Source organism: Emiliania huxleyi, assembly GCF_000372725.1.
Source record: "Emiliania huxleyi CCMP1516 chromosome Unknown EMIHUscaffold_19, whole genome shotgun sequence".
Classification (NCBI taxonomy): domain Eukaryota; phylum Haptophyta; order Isochrysidales; family Noelaerhabdaceae; genus Emiliania; species Emiliania huxleyi.
Window position 1 is genome coordinate 844,238 of NW_005200690.1, and position 17,089 is coordinate 861,326.

General features: G+C 66.3%; 5 protein-coding genes across 5 annotated transcripts in view; 4 read left to right on the forward strand and 1 right to left on the reverse strand.

Annotated features, from left to right (window-relative positions):
- The first annotated feature begins 2,821 nt into the window (after positions 1-2,821).
- On the forward strand, positions 2,822-3,455 carry EMIHUDRAFT_353084 (hypothetical protein). The gene has a single exon (XM_005782486.1). It carries the CDS (start codon positions 2,873-2,875, stop codon positions 3,311-3,313), a length of 441 nt encoding a protein of 146 aa, XP_005782543.1. The 5' UTR covers positions 2,822-2,872; the 3' UTR covers positions 3,314-3,455.
- Positions 3,456-4,473: 1,018 nt separating this feature from the next.
- Positions 4,474-7,164, reverse strand: EMIHUDRAFT_203591 (hypothetical protein; the record flags this gene model as incomplete). The annotated part of the gene is made up of 3 exons (XM_005782487.1): positions 4,474-4,486; positions 6,122-6,517; positions 6,740-7,164. The coding sequence occupies 3 exons, from the start codon at positions 7,162-7,164 to the stop codon at positions 4,474-4,476; spliced, it is 834 nt and encodes a 277-aa protein (XP_005782544.1).
- A 192-nt stretch (positions 7,165-7,356) lies between these two features.
- EMIHUDRAFT_203592 (hypothetical protein) lies at positions 7,357-8,919 on the forward strand (the record flags this gene model as incomplete). The annotated part of the gene is made up of 4 exons (XM_005782488.1): positions 7,357-7,426; positions 7,496-7,910; positions 8,626-8,667; positions 8,781-8,919. 4 exons carry the CDS (start codon positions 7,357-7,359, stop codon positions 8,917-8,919), a joined length of 666 nt encoding a protein of 221 aa, XP_005782545.1.
- A 399-nt stretch (positions 8,920-9,318) lies between these two features.
- Positions 9,319-10,422, forward strand: EMIHUDRAFT_449772 (hypothetical protein). The gene is made up of 5 exons (XM_005782489.1): positions 9,319-9,345; positions 9,416-9,469; positions 9,562-9,613; positions 9,683-9,828; positions 9,900-10,422. Exons 2-5 carry the CDS (start codon positions 9,434-9,436, stop codon positions 10,329-10,331), a joined length of 666 nt encoding a protein of 221 aa, XP_005782546.1. The 5' UTR covers positions 9,319-9,345; positions 9,416-9,433; the 3' UTR covers positions 10,332-10,422.
- Positions 10,423-14,043: 3,621 nt separating this feature from the next.
- EMIHUDRAFT_434541 (hypothetical protein) overlaps positions 14,044-17,089 on the forward strand; it is a 4,269-nt gene continuing 1,223 nt past the window's right edge. The window contains exons 1-11 of the mRNA XM_005782490.1: positions 14,044-14,055; positions 14,120-14,179; positions 14,395-14,530; positions 14,656-14,981; positions 15,136-15,255; positions 15,420-15,482; positions 15,636-15,771; positions 15,912-16,021; positions 16,101-16,355; positions 16,594-16,722; positions 16,876-16,980. Of these exons, the coding sequence (XP_005782547.1) occupies positions 14,156-14,179; positions 14,395-14,530; positions 14,656-14,981; positions 15,136-15,255; positions 15,420-15,482; positions 15,636-15,771; positions 15,912-16,021; positions 16,101-16,355; positions 16,594-16,722; positions 16,876-16,980 (1,404 nt within the window). The 5' untranslated portion in view covers positions 14,044-14,055; positions 14,120-14,155. The remainder of the gene's footprint in view (positions 14,056-14,119; positions 14,180-14,394; positions 14,531-14,655; positions 14,982-15,135; positions 15,256-15,419; positions 15,483-15,635; positions 15,772-15,911; positions 16,022-16,100; positions 16,356-16,593; positions 16,723-16,875; positions 16,981-17,089) is intronic.

The following is a 17,089-nucleotide window of genomic DNA, read 5'->3' on the forward strand; positions in this document are numbered from 1 at the left end:
TCTACCACTGGCCCTGGTCGCACACCGCCGCTGAGCTGTGATGATGCCCACAGCACCAGCAGCAAAGGCGGGCGGGCCGACCCCGCGGCCATCGCCGCCGCTGCCGCCTCCTCCGCCGCCGGCGCCGCCCCCTCTGCCGTCGCCGTCACCTTGGGCTGCATCACCCGCGCCGCCGCCGCGCACCGGCTCGTGCTCATTCAAAGGCGCCTCGAGTTGCAGGCCAGCGGCGCTGACGTTGTCGTGGTCGGGCTGCCCAACGTCGGCGCGGGAGGGAGGGGGCAACGCCGTTATGAAGAGCGCGAGAGCGAGCGCCGACGGCCCAGATTCTGAGCAGCAGCCCGCCTGGTCATGGGCCACTTGCCTACGTGCGTCCAGCTTCCACTATAGGACGAACGTCGAAGTTTGCTCTCCGACGCCGTGCCGAGCGAAACCTTTTCCTTCGAAGCCCGGCGACGTAGCCGGGCGAGCGGAATAGGGCAGCCCTAGAGAGCACCTTGAGGCCATTCAATAGAGCCCGTACTATAGTCGAGAGTCGATCGCCGGCCCGCGCAGTGCTGCTCTGACCGCTCCGCCGGGCCGCCTCCGGGCCGCCGCGGCGGAGACGTGCACATAGGCAAGTTGGTATTTTCATATATGAACTTCAAAATAGTATTGGCTAGTCTAATTCTACTCATCACAACTCGCCAGGAACACCCACACACTATAGGGTCATTGTGTAGCCCTGCTTAGAAGGAAAAGGTTTTCTGCAAGGTCCGTATGCCTTACCGTGTAGTCGGCCTCTCGTCTCTCCTGTCTGCTATTGCCGCAGCCGCTTCACAGCTGCTCCTGTGGGAAGAGACCCAGGGAGGAGCAGCGTGAGCCCGCGAGGTTCACAGCGGGTCGGCTGGGTGGGGGGGGGGGGGCTACCAGCCAGACAGTGTCTCTCGAGACTCAAGTGTTGCTCCAAGATGACAGATGTTGCATGTTCTATTGATGGTGGTGCTCTCGCACTCCCTGACAATGCATCAGGCCGTGACTGTATCACCTCTCGGTCTCTAGCGTATAGGGCCGTTGCAAAAGGATGTATCCGGAGTCACGCGACCGAGCGGGGCGACGCGCGGGAGGAGGAGCCGACGGTGCGCACGGGGCGCGGCGAGAACACGGTCTACGTCGCGCTGCAGCACATGAAGAACCACGTGTGGCGCGAGATCTGGCCGGCGATGCCGGACGACGCGAGGCAGTACTGGCGGCTGGTGACCAACCAGGTGATGATGCTGTACGACGGCGGCGGCGGCGGGATGAAGGACGCGGCAGGAGCCGCCGGCCGGGCGGCGGGCCGCGAGGCGGCGCGGGTGAGCGCGTCGCACGGGCAGAGTGAGGCGGCGCAGCGGGGGGCGGCGAGCGAGAGGGCGAGCGCCGAGGCGAGCCGGCGGACGATGGCCGAGCTGCGCGAGGCGACGACGAAGCCGTGCACGAAGCAGCACCTCTTTCAGGTGGGAGAGTACCAACTACCCTACGCAGTGAAATCTGAAAACGCTTCCCCCTTCGTTTTTCGTGGAGAGTGCGGGCGGACGAGAAGGGGCAAGATCGAAGATGGGAAACTCCCCCCCGGCTACAAAGCACGAGAGAAGGCAGAGAAGCCCGACGCGTGGGAGCCTGTGGTGGGACGGCTGCAGCTGGGAGAGAACCGGGGCACGGGCCCGCGGGAGAGCGGGAGAGCGTGGGTGCCGCTGCGCCTAAAGCCATTGCAACTCTATGGTCTATCACGAGACTGTCAGCATACAGGCTCACCTCTGGACTTGCCGCGTGCGTGCGTGAGAGCTACAGTACTCCCTTGGCTTGGGCGGACCCGGCGTCGACGAGGGCACGAGAGGCGCGAGATTAAGCCCCGAGCAGCGTGCGTTGCTTCCCTGTGCCACTTCGCGCAAGCCGCCGTTCTTGGCGAGCCACTGCAGGGGTGGCTCAACCTGCGATGCGGCTAGACTGGCCACGTCCAACGATCTCGCGTTACCGATGGCGTGCTGCACATTCGGGCTGCCCCCGCGTGCTGCGGTTCCGCCGGCGCCGGCCCCGCCGCCGGCCGTGCATCGGATGACGGGCCTGCGGCGTCGGATGACGGGCCCGCGACCTCCGGCGCAGGCCAGGCGCCCGACGAGCCGGAGAGGGATGGGGGAGGTTCGGCGCCTCCAGTATGGTATCTGTGAATAAGTGGAGTATTTACTTTCACACCCCTTGCGGCGATCGTTTCACAACCCCCCTCTCAAGGACCCTCCGAACTATGCCAGCCCTCTTGTGGCTTCGACGCACACGCTACTTCAGCCACAGAGTCTAGGACAGGTCCATTAAGACTTTTCAGTCGTGGGGGTGGCTTTTCTTTTTGTTATTCCTTTCCGGTTTTATCATGACCGACCACAACCACGTCCGCCGTGGTTGCCACTACCACGTCCGCCGTGGTCCCGTTCGACTCTATGAGTCGTGTGTGTGTGTGTGTGTGTGTCCAGGTGTGTGTGTCCAGGTGTGTGTGTCCAGGTGTGTGTGTGTGTGTCTCTCTCTATGTGTGTGTGTCGGAAGCACCAAGTGGTTGGCGGCATTGGAGCCACCCGGCACCGAGCCGGGCGAGATCTGCATGCATGCTTGCCCAGGTGCGGAAGCGCTCGTGCTTCTTGTCCTTGTTTGTCGTTGAAGTGCTCGATGTCGCCCGCCTGCGGGGTGGAGAGAGGGGCGCGTTCAGACTGGCGCTTGCAGCCTGGATGGAGCTACTCTGCTAAACTTGGTGAATACAGAGTCAAGTTCAGCATCAAGCTCGGAGTCGGGGGTTCTTTCCACGTGCCGCATCCTGGTGCAGCTGGAGGCCGTGTCCCACCCTCAAAAAGTCAACAGTGCCACCAAAAAAATGCTAGCCCTTGCTCTCGTCTCCGCTGTCGCCCTTGCTCCGGCAGTGCAACATTCGCCGCTCGCGTTCCGCCCGGTTGCACCGGCGCGGTCGCCGATCCCGACCGCAGAGCTTCGCCTAGACCAGAAGATTGCGGGAACGGTGGCGGGAGGCGCGGTGCTCGGGAACCTTCTCTTTCCCTTCCTCATCGTGCTGAACAAGCTCGGGCTCTACGACCCCCCTCCTCTAAACACCTTCACGTACATCGCCAACAACGCAATGGACGCGGCGCGCGCAAGCGGGGAGGTGTCGAAATGGCTTGCCACCAAATACTCGCAAGACGTCTGGTCCGACCTGCTGTCCCAGTACTATTCCGAGGGATCGAGCACCGATTTTCTGACGCGAGCCGGCGGCGTCTGCGACCTCCACGCTGCTTGGTGCGATGGCGTGATCATCCCCTGATCAGGCACGGCGGGCGCACCTTTTTGTGTAGTATGTCGGCTGCCGCGAGACAGCAGACGCTGTGGAGCTGTGACACTTGTGTCGTCTTTTCCCTCCTCCTCTCCCACAGCTGTATGTGTACGGTGACATGCACACGATAGAGAGACGACCACGGTGAGTGCGGAGCGGTGAGATGGGCGAGAAAACACCCGCGCGCGAGAACGCGCACTCCGCACAGGTGCTCGTTACGGATCGGTGTTGCGACGGCTCGCCCCGTACAGTCCGCGTGCCCCCGCCCGCGAAGGCCGATGCGCGACATGGTGCACCGCGTCCCACGATGTCGGCTACCGACGAGGACACGGCACACATGAGCTGCAGCCTCTCCCTGCCCCCGGCGTCGACGACGAAGGTCGTGAGGCCGCGGCCCCGGATCGCCCCCCCCCCCCCCCTCCCCCGTACCATGTGCGACTGCCCTTCGCAGCCGGTTCCATCCTAGCGGAAGAGGAGGCCCGAGTGGGACACCCTCCTCTCGCCGCCAAACCAGCGGAGAGGGCGCCTCGCGTCGAAACCCTCCTCCTCCTCCTCGCCCTCCTCCGCTTCTGCCTCACACGAGAAGAGGAGCCCAGAGCCCCACCGCTGGAGCGGCATCTGTGGCACCGGAAGGGGGTGGCGGGGAAGGGTTGGCTGTGAGGGCCCCGCGCCGGCGGCGGCGGTGGGCGGCGGCACACACCGTCGGCGGACACCGCCCAACCGCGTCCGCGTCGGTGAACGCCTCCGCCACCGCGTCGGCAACCGCGTCGGCGTCGGCGTCGAGCCACGGCCCAAAGAGAGGGTTGCGGTGCGGCGCGACGAGCGGCGGGGGAAAGGAGCGCGCGGCGGGCGAGAGCGGCGAGGGCGGCGAAGGCGGCGAGGTGGGCGATGGCCAGCGCGGAGCCGGCGGCGAGCGCAGAGGGCGCGGAGGGCGGGCGCGAGCGCGGGAGGGCGCCTGCACCGCCGCCTCCTGCGCCGGCGCTCGCAGGCCTGCTGTGACATGGACTCGAGCGGTCTCGGAGTGGGCGGTGGTGGCCGTTTGGATGCGAGGGCGGCGGGGAAGGAAGTGGCGGCGGCGGGGGAGGTAGAGGCGCGGCGGGCCCCCAGGGAATCGAACGGGGTGGCGGGAAGGGGTGGGGTGTGGCGGGGGATTAGCTCGCAAGCCTGGGTTGCACTCCGAGGCGGGGTGGCGGCAGCTGGGCCACTGGCGGGCGAGGCCGGCGGCGCCGCTGTTAACGCGTGCCGCCAGGCCGGCGGACGCGGCCGGCTCTCCCGCCGCGCGCGCCTCAAAGGTCCGCCGGTGCTCAGGCTGCTGCGGCCGCCGCCCGGCTGGCGGCGGCGGGGCGGCCGGCAGCGGCGGGAGAGCGCGCGGGGCGGCGTGGCCTTGCGCCCGCTCGGGCTGGCCGCGCCACGCGTCTGCCGCCGCGTGGCGGGAGCCGCTCGCGCCCGCTGCCACGCGGCGGGACGCGCCCGCCGCCGCGGCTCGCCCGGTCGCCCGGGAGTGCGAGCTGGTTGCCGGCTCGCGGAAGTCTCGGGCCGCGTCGCCGCTCGAGCCGGCGCCGCCGCCAGAACCGGAGCTTCGCCGGCCCACGCCGCTGGCCGCCTGCGAATGCTGCTCCGGCTCCGCTGCCGTCGGCCACGTGGCTGCCGTGGCCGCCGCCGTGCGGGCCCGCTGCGGGGAGCTCTCTGCGCGGAGCCGCACGTTTTCGGCCAGCGCCTGTGGCGGCACCCGGCGGCGGTGGTGAAGTCAGGCGCCGCCACGCTTGGGCTGGTGTCGGGCGGCGGAGGGAGGGGCGCGACGCACGTCGGTCGAGCGGCGCTTGCCCCGGCGCTCGCGCGCCTTTTGGTCAATGTAGTCCTGCGGCGGGAGACGGGGTTCACCGGGGCGGCGGCGCACGCACGGGCGTGGAGAGGGGGAGGCGCGCACCTGCCAGGGCTGGGTCTGCCGGAGCACGTCGTCGTGCGCGCTCGCGCGCCGCGCGATGATCTCGGTCACCTCGAGCATGGAGGGCGAAGCGTGATCGGGTCGGCTCGCGACCGGCATGATAGCGCCAAGCACGCGGCCAAGAATTCTCAAAACACAATCGAGTGATAAAGCTTAGGGGACCCCGGGCCTCGATACGAACGCGACATGGGAGGAGGAGATACCCGAGCAAAATAAGAGCAAGGGGGACGCGGTGAAAAAGATGATGGAGAGACAGGAGAGGGAACGGCAAGAGGGGAGCCTCGGGACGGATGAGACGCTGTTCCCAGAGGGAGCGCCCCAGAGACACATAAACTGGCAGAAAGAAGACTACGAGCTGTTCGTGGGGCACGGATACGGAGCGAGCGCGATCAGAGTAGGGGAGCTACAGGAGGACCCCTTAGCGGGGGGCGGGGGGTGGGAAGGGGCACAAAAGAAATAACAATACCGGGTGCGCGATAGATGAGCGTTGATGAGGCGCCCAGGAGGCGCGCGGGGAAGCTGCACCTCGCAGAGCACGCAGGGCGCATGGCAGGGCGTTGTGGCCTTGTGGGGTAGCTATGCCTCACGTGCAGCGCCGACGGTCGGGGTCGGCAGAGCACAGGACTCGGCAAAAGAATTTTACAACTCTCTCGCGCATCTCACAGTAGAGGTGTCCGTTTTTGTTTTTTTGTTTATTTATTTAATATATTCGCGCCGTCGCGACACTGCTCACTGGTCACTGACACTGCTCTCACTAAAGCACGGGGGGGGACTGGCGCGCACTGCGGCAAAAAGAATCAATGCTGTCGTCAAAAAGAAATCGGGCGGCTCACAACATACCCACCACTCCTCACGTGTGCGCAGCGTCGCGAGGAGAGTGTCGCTTCCGCGCGCTCACAAACACGTACTCGAGCTGGCCGTGGCGGAAGGCGGCCGAGAGGGCCGCGCCTGCCCGCGCGACGGACGACCACGACCAGCCGGGCCGATCGGGGGGCGAGTCGAAGCTGCTGCGCGCGTGCCGCGCGGCGAAGCGCGCGAATCCGCCCACCACGCGCTCAGTCGCCGGCTCGACGGTGACGTCGACGAAGCCCGCGCTCGCCAGCATCGCCTCGTACTGGGCGGCGTCGCATAAGTTGGCGGCCGGCACCCGCATCAGCGCCGCGATGGCCCGCCGCGCCAAGCCGCGAGAGGCGCGACGCACGTCCCCTCCGGCGTCGACGGAGGAGCCGAGCACGTCGGCGAGGCCGATCCTGCCGCCTACTGGGTGAGGAATCGGCGGTTTGAGCAGCGATGGGAGAAGGAGTCCAGCGGGGCATCCGGCGGGGGAGCCCTCGGACAGCGCCGAGGAGGCCGCCGCGAAGAAGGCGGCGCGGCTGGGCGCAAAGTGGTACGCCGCGTCGACGCAAACAACAGCGTCGAACCGCTCGCCGCGCGCGGCCGCCAGCGCGCCCACGCCCGCCGCATCGCAGCACTCGACCGCGGAGCTGCAGTCGACGGGCGGCGCCGCGTCCACGCCGACGACGAGCGCGGCGCCACGGGCCGACCAGATCCGAAGCGACTCCCCGGCGCCGCAGCCGACGTCGAGCACGGCGCGCGTGCTCGCGCCGACCCCGGCCATATCGCCCACCCGCTCGGCCATCGCGGAGCACGCGGCGGCGTAGCCTCCCGAGCCGTCCGGCGGCCAGAGGCCCAGGTTTCGCCACCGCGTGCGCCGCGTAGCGTTGAGCGGGCGCTCGACCGCGTCGAGCGGAGAGCGCCACATCGCCGCGACGTCCGCGGCGAGTCGAGAGGCGGAGAGCACGGCGAGGGCGACGAGGGTCGGCCGCAGCGGCAGGCCCGGCCACCAGTGCGCGGCCGAGTAGCCGAGCGCGGCGGCCCACGCGAGGGAGAGCGACATGCACCTCACGACGCGGTTTGGCGCCACTGGCCAGTGAGCGGTGCTGTTTCTTTTTAGTCCGATTGGCATCGGGTTGCAAGAGAGCCCTGCCCCCTAGGGGGGTGCGCGGTCGCCGGGCGCGGCTCGTTTTTTTTTTCCATAGCCAAGGCTCGCCTCCCTCGCGCGTGTGCGTGTGAAGCAAGCCCGGGCACAATGGACGAGTATGCTCGCAGGATACCGCCGCCGCCGCCTCACGACAGGTGGTACAGCAGCGGCCGCGATCGTGAGCGTGGCGGGCCTGGCGGCGGCGGCGGCGACAGGGGCCGCGGCGGCGGTGCTCACCTGTACGAAGGCGACAGGGGGTGGTCGCCGCAGCAGACCGAGCAGCGACGGCCCGCCGATAATCTCTTCAAGACGAGGGTCTGCCGCAACTGGGAGCGCGATGGGACATGCGCCGACGGTGCGAATTGTCGGTTTGCGCACGGAGAGCGGGAGCTGCGGGCTCTCGCGCGGGAGCCGCCGCCGCGCGGCAGCTTCTCCGGCATCGCCGCGCGGCCCGACTCGAAGCTGTTCAAGACGCAGCTGTGCCGCCACTGGGAGCGCTTCGGCTCCTGCATCGCCGGGCTCGAGTGCGGCTTTGCGCACGGAGAGGCGGAGCTGCGCCAGGGCGGGCTGACTGAGCGCGACCGGTTCAAGACAGACTTCCTGCGCAAGACACGGATGTGCGCCTTCTACCAGCGCGACGGCTCCTGCTCGCTCGGCGAGAAGTGCTTCTTCGCGCACGGCGAGGCCGAGCTGCGATCACGGCCAGGCACCTCATCCGGCGGGGGCGGCGGCGCGGCGCTCACGTCGGAAGGCCCTTAGAAGCGGAATACGTGCGCGTGTCTTCCAACCAGCGCTCGAGAGGACACGCACTCCGCCGTCGTCCGCCGCCCGCGCGGTATTACCGTAGCCCCGTGTATTCACGCGGTGCTCCGAAGACACGGCGCGAGACCGTCCTCCCCCCCCGACCTCGGCGTCTTCCTGACGTGGGCTGACGACGCTCCTCGTCTAGCTTAAACGAGTTGAGTTCAAACGAAGTGACCTCGGCGTCCTGACGCAGGAGCACATCGGCTGCCTCTGCAACAAGCCCTTCAGCCGCTGCCTCTTCTTTCCCGAGGCGGACGGCGACCACGCCGTCCGCTCACACGCGCCGCGCCGCGCCGCGCACAACGCCTCGCTGCTCGGCTCGCTGCACTCTTTTTGCGCCGCCTTTTACCACGCCAACTCCAAGGAGGCGGGCGTCCGGCTCTGCCTGAGGCAGCATGGCCCCCGCACACACGCACCCCCCCCCCCCCTCACACACACACACACAGTCACACGCACACACACACACACACACACACACACACAGTCACACACACACAGACAGACAGACACACACACACACATACACACACACACACACCACAGTTTGAATGCCGTGCTAGCCCCTGCCTTTAGGCAGCATGACCCGGCGCTGGGCGGCGACCCGGCGACCCACCGGTGCGGAAAGTCGCAGGTGCGGGTCGCAGGTGTGTATGGCGCAACGCACAGGGTGTCACCGGTGCGCCAAGTCGTCAGGTGGTCGTCGTGGCGCGGCTGTGCGCGGGCGGCAGGGAGGTGTATGTCGCCCGCTACTCGAACTGCTTCCGGGGCGGCTCTGAGGTGAACGTGCATGCAGAGGCCGTCGCCGCTCGCCCGTTGGCACGCCTGGTCGAGATTGTGCGAGAGGACCCCGAGGCTGCGCGAGGTTAGGCGTTCATGCTCGCCGACGACAAGCTGATGCGCGCCATCGAGAGGCTCCGGGGCGGGGGCGGGGGCGGGGAGGCCGTGTGCGAGGTTTGCGACGAGGGCGGCGGCGGCGAAGGCGGCGGCGGCGAGGGCGGCGAGGGCGAGGGCGGCGAGGGCGGCGGCGGTGAGGGAGGGGGGGGCGAGAGGGGCGGCGGGGGGGCTAGCGGCGGAAAGGGCGAGAGCGAGAGCGAGAGCGAGAGCGGGGAGATCAGAGACGAGGAGGGCGGCGGGGGCGAGGCCGGCGGGGGCGAGGGCGGAGGCGAGGGCGGCGGCGAGGGCGGCGGCGAGGGCGGCGGCGAGGCCGGCGGCGAGGCCGGAGGCGAGGGCGGGGGCGAGGCCAGGGGCGGCGGCGGCGAGGGCGAGCGCGGCAGCGGCGCCGGCGACGTCGAGGTCGAGCTTCAGCTGTCCATAATGTGCCCGCCGAGATTGCCCGAGATGAGGCGAGGCTGGTCGAGATCAGGTCGAGCTCCAGCTGTACATGACGTACCAGCCGTGCCACTACTCGGGCGGCATGGTGCCGCACGCCCGCGCGGGAGATCACCCGAGATCACCCCGAGACCACCCCGAGATCACCCCGAGATCACCCCAAGACCACCCCGAGATCAGGTGCCGCGCGGCATGCTCGCACGGGAGGAGTACGCGCAGCGCTCGTACGAGGGCGGCCCGCATTTGCTGCATCGAGGGCACACGAGATCACCCGAGATCACCCGAGGTTGGCCGCGGCTAGGCCACCCGACCAGCTGCACCGAGAAGCTGTGCCGCTGGTACGACGGCACGCTCAAGCCGCTCAACGTGCGCCTCACCTGCATCCTCGCCGACATCTACAAGGCGGCGTGGATCGACAACACGCACAAGGAGGAGCTCGACCGCAAGGCTTCGACTCGCAGCGCTTCGAGTCCGTGCGCGGGTTTCCACCGAGATAGCCCGAGGCTCCACGAGAGTAGGTGCAGTCGCAGCGCTCCGAGTCTGCACGCGAGGGGCTCGAGCTGCTGATGAGCCGGGGCGTGGAGATGCGCGCGATGGGTCCGGAGGATTGGCGCTTCCTCAGCACGCTCTGCGACCGGGACGTGCGCGAGCAGTACGCACGCGCGTGGGCGGACGAGGCCGTGCGGCGCGCGTACAGCGGCGAGGCGGACGATGACGGGCCCTATGCGCAAGACCAGCAGCACCCCTCTCGCCAGCGCCCATTCATGCACCACTGCGCCAAGGAGCGCGGCAGGATGGACCGCTACGTGCATGCCTACCTGCACGGGGACCCGGCGCAGATGGGCTTCCGCAACGTCTCGCTCAAAGCGGGCCGCAGGGCCGACCGCATGCGGCCTCTCGTCGCGGGGCTCGAGTCTGAGATCCTCGGGAAACGGAAGAGTGCCGAGTGATCGAGAGTTTGACCTGCTAGCACACCACTCCAGTGACACTCTTTTTCTTAGGTACAGTTACACATTACTGCCTATTAACTCAAACTCTCAAGGCACAAGGGACGCAGGGGAAAAAGGTAGGTTGTCCGCCCACGCGACGTGTGAACACGGGTGAACACCTCCGCGGGCGAACCGCGCGCGCTCCGCGCCGCGCCCGGGAGGGTTGCGTCGGTGTTGTCCTTGTCGTCAACGTGACAACGTCATGGTCGACGCTGGGTCGACGATTGTCCCTATTTGTCGTAGATCACGATTCACGTATCCCACGCGTCACATACGGCTCGCTTACCGTAGGTGCCCAAAAGCGCCAGGGAGGGAGATGTGCCGGGAGGAGAGACGGCCGCGCCGCCACGAGTTTACACCACACGCGCACACGCACACATACTCATTTTTTTGAGGAGACAGCGAGTCAGCGACCTCCAAAACGCCAGACCCGTAGCTCGTAGCTCGCGTATGAACCTTCTAGGAAAGGTCGATCTCGAAAGCTCTAGCGTGCCGCCAGCGGTGCAGCCCAGGCATACATGTGTAGACAGGCCTAGTGCTCCTCCTCGGCTCCTCCCCGCCTCGCACTCACCCCGCCTTGCCTGCTCATCGCCCCAGCGCCCACATCTCGACCTTCTTCGGTAGCAGCTGGTTCGACACGTCCTCTCCGTGGCCGAGGCGGCCGCCCTCGCCCTGATGGCAGTGCGGACGATGCGGTTGCGATGTGTTCTGCTTCAAGATCGTGGCGGTGCTTGGCATGCACTTGTGCGATCCCAATCAGCTCATCGCAACGCGAAGCAGCGCAACAAGCTGGCTGCTGCCAACAAGGCCCTATGCTAGATCTACCTCACGCGCGGATCGTTCAAAGAGGACCAGCGCATACACAGGCTTCTCTGACATGCGTTTGTTTGAGCTTGAGGCTATTTATGTGAGAAATGTTTGGCTAGAGATTGCGCTCAAGAAGAGCAACGAGAATCGGAAGAGGAGGATGCTGAGGCGGCGATTGCTGAGGCATGAGGAGGATCGATCCGGATTAGAAGGCGCCCGCCGCAGGCGAAGAAAATTTGGGGGCTAGCGCCGTATCGTTGATCACGGTGGGAGCCTCTTGGCCCCAGGCTGTGCCACGGCCGACTTAGCCGATGTAAGAGGCTCTCGCTGATCTTAGACCGCGTAAGCACCCCAGCGTGACTAGTCACACTTAGACCCGCTCAGCCTCGAGGCTCAGAACTTAGACTACTACCCAACCAGTCCCCACACAACACCAGGTGAGCGAAGACAGCCGCGTCTCGCAAGGCTCGCACTCCTGCCTCCCGCGATTGGAATTAATTCGGCCGAAGGGCTCGCTCGCAAAGCAAGGCTGCGCCTCTGCCTAGCCGGTGTGCAGCGCGCGCGGATCACGCCGCCATGCTTTCTGCTTGCTCTCTCTCTCTCACTCCGGCAAGCAAGCGGTGCCCAATCCTCCTCGGAGGACCTCTCGCTACCCAACGCGGCCAAACTAAGGATATCAACCTCGAGAACCTCGAGAGCGAGGGCCTCGCGCCGTGTGCGGATTTTTTTCCGGCCGAGGGGTCGAAGCAAGGCGCGCCTACTCGCTACCGACTCAAACGCGCGCAGTTTTCTTGCCTCGCCGATAGCAGGAGCGAGCCTTGCGAAGAGGCGCGCTGCCGAGGGGCACTCTGCGCACTTTCTTTTTGCTCTAGCAAGAACTCTGCCGCCGATCCTCACAGAAGAAGAGCTGAATGTTTTTCTTTTTTCTTTCACCGCCCCCCCTTCTGCGCCTTTCCGGTAGCCGCCGGTAGGTCGTGTCGTGTGTCGACTGTTTTATTTTTTCATCGTTCACCCCCCCTACACCTGTGTTATAATACGTCGGCTCAGGGCCCCGTCCACTTCCCTCCCGCTTGGCGCGTGATGACTGATGATGAGGAGATGCCACCCTGCACTTGGAGCACTTGGAGTGCAGTTGGTAGCCTCACATCCAGGGCCGGGGAGCTCAGAAGCGCACCCAGCGGGCCGGATGATCGGGATCGGGCTACGGGCTAGAGAGCCCTGACCCCTAAGAGCTAAGTAAGGGGGGGGTGCGCGGTCGCAGGGCCATAACACGTCTCCGAGGGATAGTTCCGTGTACCGGGTTACCCCTTAACTGCAGAACGCACCCTCATCCTCGACCGTGGGGGGTTGCGCGGTCGCAGGGCCATAACACGGGTCTCCGAGGGTTGGTTCTGCGCTCCGGGTTTCCCCCAGCGGCGGAATTTTTCCCTCGCGCTGTGGGTCCCCCTAGCTGCGGAACGCCCCCTCTACTCGGAGCTAAAGAATACTCTCCGAGGGATAGTACCGCGCTCCGGGTTTCCCCTAGCAGCAGAACGCACCCTCTACTCGGAGCTAGTGGACACGACACTAACTACTGATACGAGAATACATACCGCCCCCACGCAACTACTCGAAGATAATACGAAAATACGCAGCTGCGAGACGCCTATAAAGAAACAGCGAGGTAAAGTTCGCCGGCTATGATAAACCGAAAGTTGTCGTAAAACGCGGGCGAAAGCAAAGCAGAGGGCGGGCGCTTTCTGCCGCAGCGATGCCCGCAGCCTGTCGAGCAGCTTCCGCGGCGCACATGCGCCGCGGGGTTGAACGACAGCCGCGCCTCTCGAGCCACCCGTGCCACGCGCGGCGACGCGCACCCTGCGCGCCAGTCGGCGCACTGGCAGCACTGCACCAGCCAGCACGGCGTGGAGCAATGCATCCAGGGCATTGTGTTGGTCGCCAGCCAGCATGCCTCAGCACAGAGCAAGAGCGCATGCTGCGCACCCTGGCGCAGCACCAGCTCGCCTCCAATCAGGCACTCTCACCACTGCACAGCCGCCCACGAGCGCCCGCAGCTGCACTGCTCAACGCTCAAGCTCAGGAGCCTCCCCTTGTTGTCGCAGCTTTGTGCAGTGCAGCGTGCGAGCAGCGCAGCGCCAGGCAGACCCGTGGCACGCCCGGGCGGCTGTGGGACGGAGGCCCGCCGAGCGAGTGCGAGCCGCATCGGCGGCCATGTCTCCCGCAGCCTAGCTCCATTTTTTTGACGGTAGTGACCATCCGGGCCGCCGGCCCTGCGTCCGCACTTTCTTTTTGTAAAATTCTTTTTGCTCTAGTAAGAATTCTGCCGACGATGCGCGATGGTTTTCGTGGTACGTGGAGAGTCGGTGCTGGGGCGAGCGCAGTGAGACACTTGGAGCACTTGGAGTGCAGTCATTAACCGCACATCCAGGGCCAAGCACTTCTTTCTCACTTTGCACAGCAGGCGGGAGTTTTTCCTCGCCGGGCAATCACGCCCTCGATTTCTTTATGCTCTACTCGCATAAAGGGTATAACGAAGTAGCATTTACGCTACTATGAATGAAGAAGCCGAAAAAAGACGCTGCGGGCAGTCCACCCGAGCCAGCCAGCTGCCGGCTCGCACGGCAGCCTCTTCCTCTCGACAAGCCTCAACTTCCATACAGTCAACATTTTGTCGCTGCGTGCTCGTGGTGAGCTGTGGCGGCGGTCGAAGTTCGCCCAGGTTCGGTGACGAGCGCCAGACGATAGTAGTGTCTCTGTTCGCCCTGTGCATGTCAGGCCAGGCTGCAGCAGGGCACTACCATCGTGCTGCACTGCAGCCTGACTTTGCCCAGAAAAAGAAAGAAAGAAAACCGCGCGACGGCGAGGCGAGCCTTGCGAAGAGGCGCGCTGCCGAACAGCCGGTGTGCCCCGCGTCTCGGCGGAGCTCACCCTCGTATCGACTGTAGGCCGGCACACAGGCGCAGTCGCGCGGCGGGGTACAGATGCATCTGATGAAGAAGAAGCTGGCGCGCCTCCGCCTGCACAGCACCCACCGCACTCCCCTGCGTCTGCCGCAGCGTCAGCCGAGTGTACTCAAGCGCACGGGCTGCGTTCTGCCGTGTCGCCCGCGCGCCCTGCATCTGCGTATCTCCTCTCGAGCGCGGGGCGTTTGGGAGCTCGCGCCTGCGCCCTGCCTTGAACATATCTAGGCTCTGACCGATTGGGTGCTCGCCCGCCGCAGGGAACGGACAGCCGCACCGCGACCTCCGCGGCGGCCCCTGCGACCGCCAGCACGCCTACCCGCAAGCCGTCGACTCCGGGCGGAGGCGCGGCCGCATCGGCAACCGCAGGCAGCAGCGACCGCAGCGGCAAGCAGGGTGCGCAGCGCCGCAAGCATGAAACGCATGGAACGAGTCCACATCCACCCCTCGCTCACCGATGCGGCCATCCGCGCCGAGGTTGCACACGGCGGCTGCCCACCCCTGCCCGCGGCCGCGCGCAGGCTCGTCTCCCAAGCCGGGCGCAGGGGCCGGCGTGCGGACGGCGCCGGAAAAGCCGCCGGTCATCGAGCCGCTGCCGGCCTTCAAAGACGTCAGCGCGCCGGAGCGGCAGCAGCTCTTCATCAAGAAACTGCAGCTGTGCGCGTGGCCGATGGACTTTGCGGACCAGAGCGACGTGCGCGAGAAGGAGATCAAGCGGCAGAGCCTGCTCGAGATTATGGACTATATCAACAACACGAAGAATGTCTTCAACGAGCAGACGTTTCCCGAGATCATCCAGATGATTGCGCAGAACCTCTTCCGCGGCCTCGCGCCCGCGAGCCAGCCGGTGCGCGGCCGCCGCCGACCCGCCGCCGCGCCGCATCGCCGCCGCCGCCGCGCCCCGCATCGCCGCCGTCGCTGCGCGCCGCATTGCCGCGCCGCCACGTTGCCGCTCCGCTCGCTGCCCGTTCCGACTGGCGCGCACGCGCCGCTTGGGACAGGCGCACGCGCAGTACGACCCGGAGGAGGACGAGCCGGTGCTTGAGCCCGCCTGGCCGCACCTGCAGTACGTGTACGAGTTCCTGCTGCGCTTCGTCGTCTCCAACGAGACCGACCCAAAGGTACGCCGCACTTGGATTTGCCCTTGGTCTCCGAGACACGCCTGTCCATGTCTCCCCAAATCTCCCCATAGCCACATTCCCCGCGACACCGACCGCTGACACGCGTCCACACCACACGCACACGCACGCGGCCATGACACGTCGTCCGCACACTTCGGTTTCAGGTGGTCAAGAAGTACGTCGACACGCAGTTCCTTGTCCGGCTGCTCGACCTCTTTGACTCCGAGGCACATTGCACACCCACACTCGACACTCACACCCACACTCGACACACCCACACCGACACACCACGCGCACTGCACACCCACGCTGTACACACACGCGCGCACGCACGCACGCGCGCGCACACAATGATTCGGGCGGGTCGGTGGAATGGGTAGGACCCGCGCGAGCGAGACTACCTCAAGACGATCCTGCACCGCATCTACGGCAAGTTCATGCCCTACCGCGCCTTCATCCGCAAGGCCATCAACCACATCTTCTACCGCTTCATCTACGAAACGGAGCGGCACAACGGCGCGCCCCCCTCCCGCCCGGCCTTCGCCGCGCACCACCCGCAGCGACGCCGCCGCGCCGCCGCCGCGCCGCCGCGACGCTGCTGCGCACCCGCCGCGCAACCCTGCCGATCCACCCGGCGGCACTTCTGGCGCGCGCAGGCATCGCCGAGCTGCTCGAGATTCTGGGCTCCATCATCAACGGCTTTGCGCTGCCGCTGAAGGAGGAGCACAAGTCGTTCCTGCTGCGCGCGCTGCTGCCGCTGCACAAGGCTCTCGCCGCCGCCGGCGGCCACCGCCCCGGGCCAGACTGTGCAGCTCGGACGACCTCGGCCGCCCTCCCCCCGACAGGTGCGCTTTGTCGGCATGTACCACCAGCAACTCTCGTATTGCGTGACGCAGTTTGTGGAGAAGGACCCGAAGCTTGCCAAGCCGGTGCTCGAGGCGATCCTCAAGTTTTGGCCGTGCACACACTCGCCCAAGGAGGTGCTCTTCCTCAGCGAGGTTGAGGAGATCCTCGAGATGATTGCGGCGCCGGAGTTCGTCAACGTCATGGCGCCGCTCTTTGCGCAGATCGCGCGCTGCATAGAGTCGCCGCACTTCCAGGTGGCCACACACGAACACGCACACACACACACACACACACACACACACACACATACACATCACACACAAACACACGCACCAAGATACACACACACACACATCAACACACCTTGCTCAACCACGCGCACTGGGCCTTGCACTTTCAATGCCGTGGGGCTCCTGTCTTTTAGACGTGGAGTGTTGGCGAGGGTTGCCCCCCCCCCCCCCCCCTACCTACCTGGCCTGACCTTACTTCCAGGTGGCCGAGCGTGCCCTCTTCCTGTGGAACAACGAGTACATCGTCTCGCTCATCGCGCAGAACCGCGACCAGATCTTGCCCATCGTCTTTGGAGCGCTCTACACCAACTCGCGCTCACACTGGAACCAGGCACGCCTCTCCTCTTTCAGCGCACTCTCTGCACGCCCCCGGGCCGCTCCGCGCCCCCCACCCCGCCTCGCGAGCCTCTCCTCGCGCCTCCCGCCGCGCCTGCCCGTGCCAGCACCGCCTGCCCGTGCCAGCACGCGCCCGCCTCCCCGCCAGACGGTGCACGGGCTCACCTGCAACGTGGTCAAGCTCTTCATGGAGATGGACCCGCGCCTGTTTGACGAGTGCTCGGCAGCCTACCAGGAGAAGCAGGAGAAGGAGGTGCCGCGCCGAAGCACCCCCCCTCTCGTGAGTATGTAGGAGGGCTCCTGAGCCCCTGCATATTTTGCGCGATGGTGCTACGTTCGCCTTTGTTCTTTCCTGGTGCCCG

Coding starts and splice junctions, on each gene's coding strand:
- EMIHUDRAFT_353084 (XM_005782486.1), top strand. CDS start 2,873: ATGCTAGCCCTTGCTCTCGTCTCCGCTGTCGCCCTTGCTCCGGCAGTG.
- EMIHUDRAFT_449772 (XM_005782489.1), top strand. CDS start 9,434: ATGACGTACCAGCCGTGCCACTACTCGGGCGGCATG. Junction 9,614..9,682: donor CGCGCAGCGCTCGTACGAGG/GCGGCCCGCATT, acceptor GGCCGCGGCTAG/GCCACCCGACCAGCTGCACC. Junction 9,829..9,899: donor AGGAGGAGCTCGACCGCAAG/GCTTCGACTCGC, acceptor CCACGAGAGTAG/GTGCAGTCGCAGCGCTCCGA.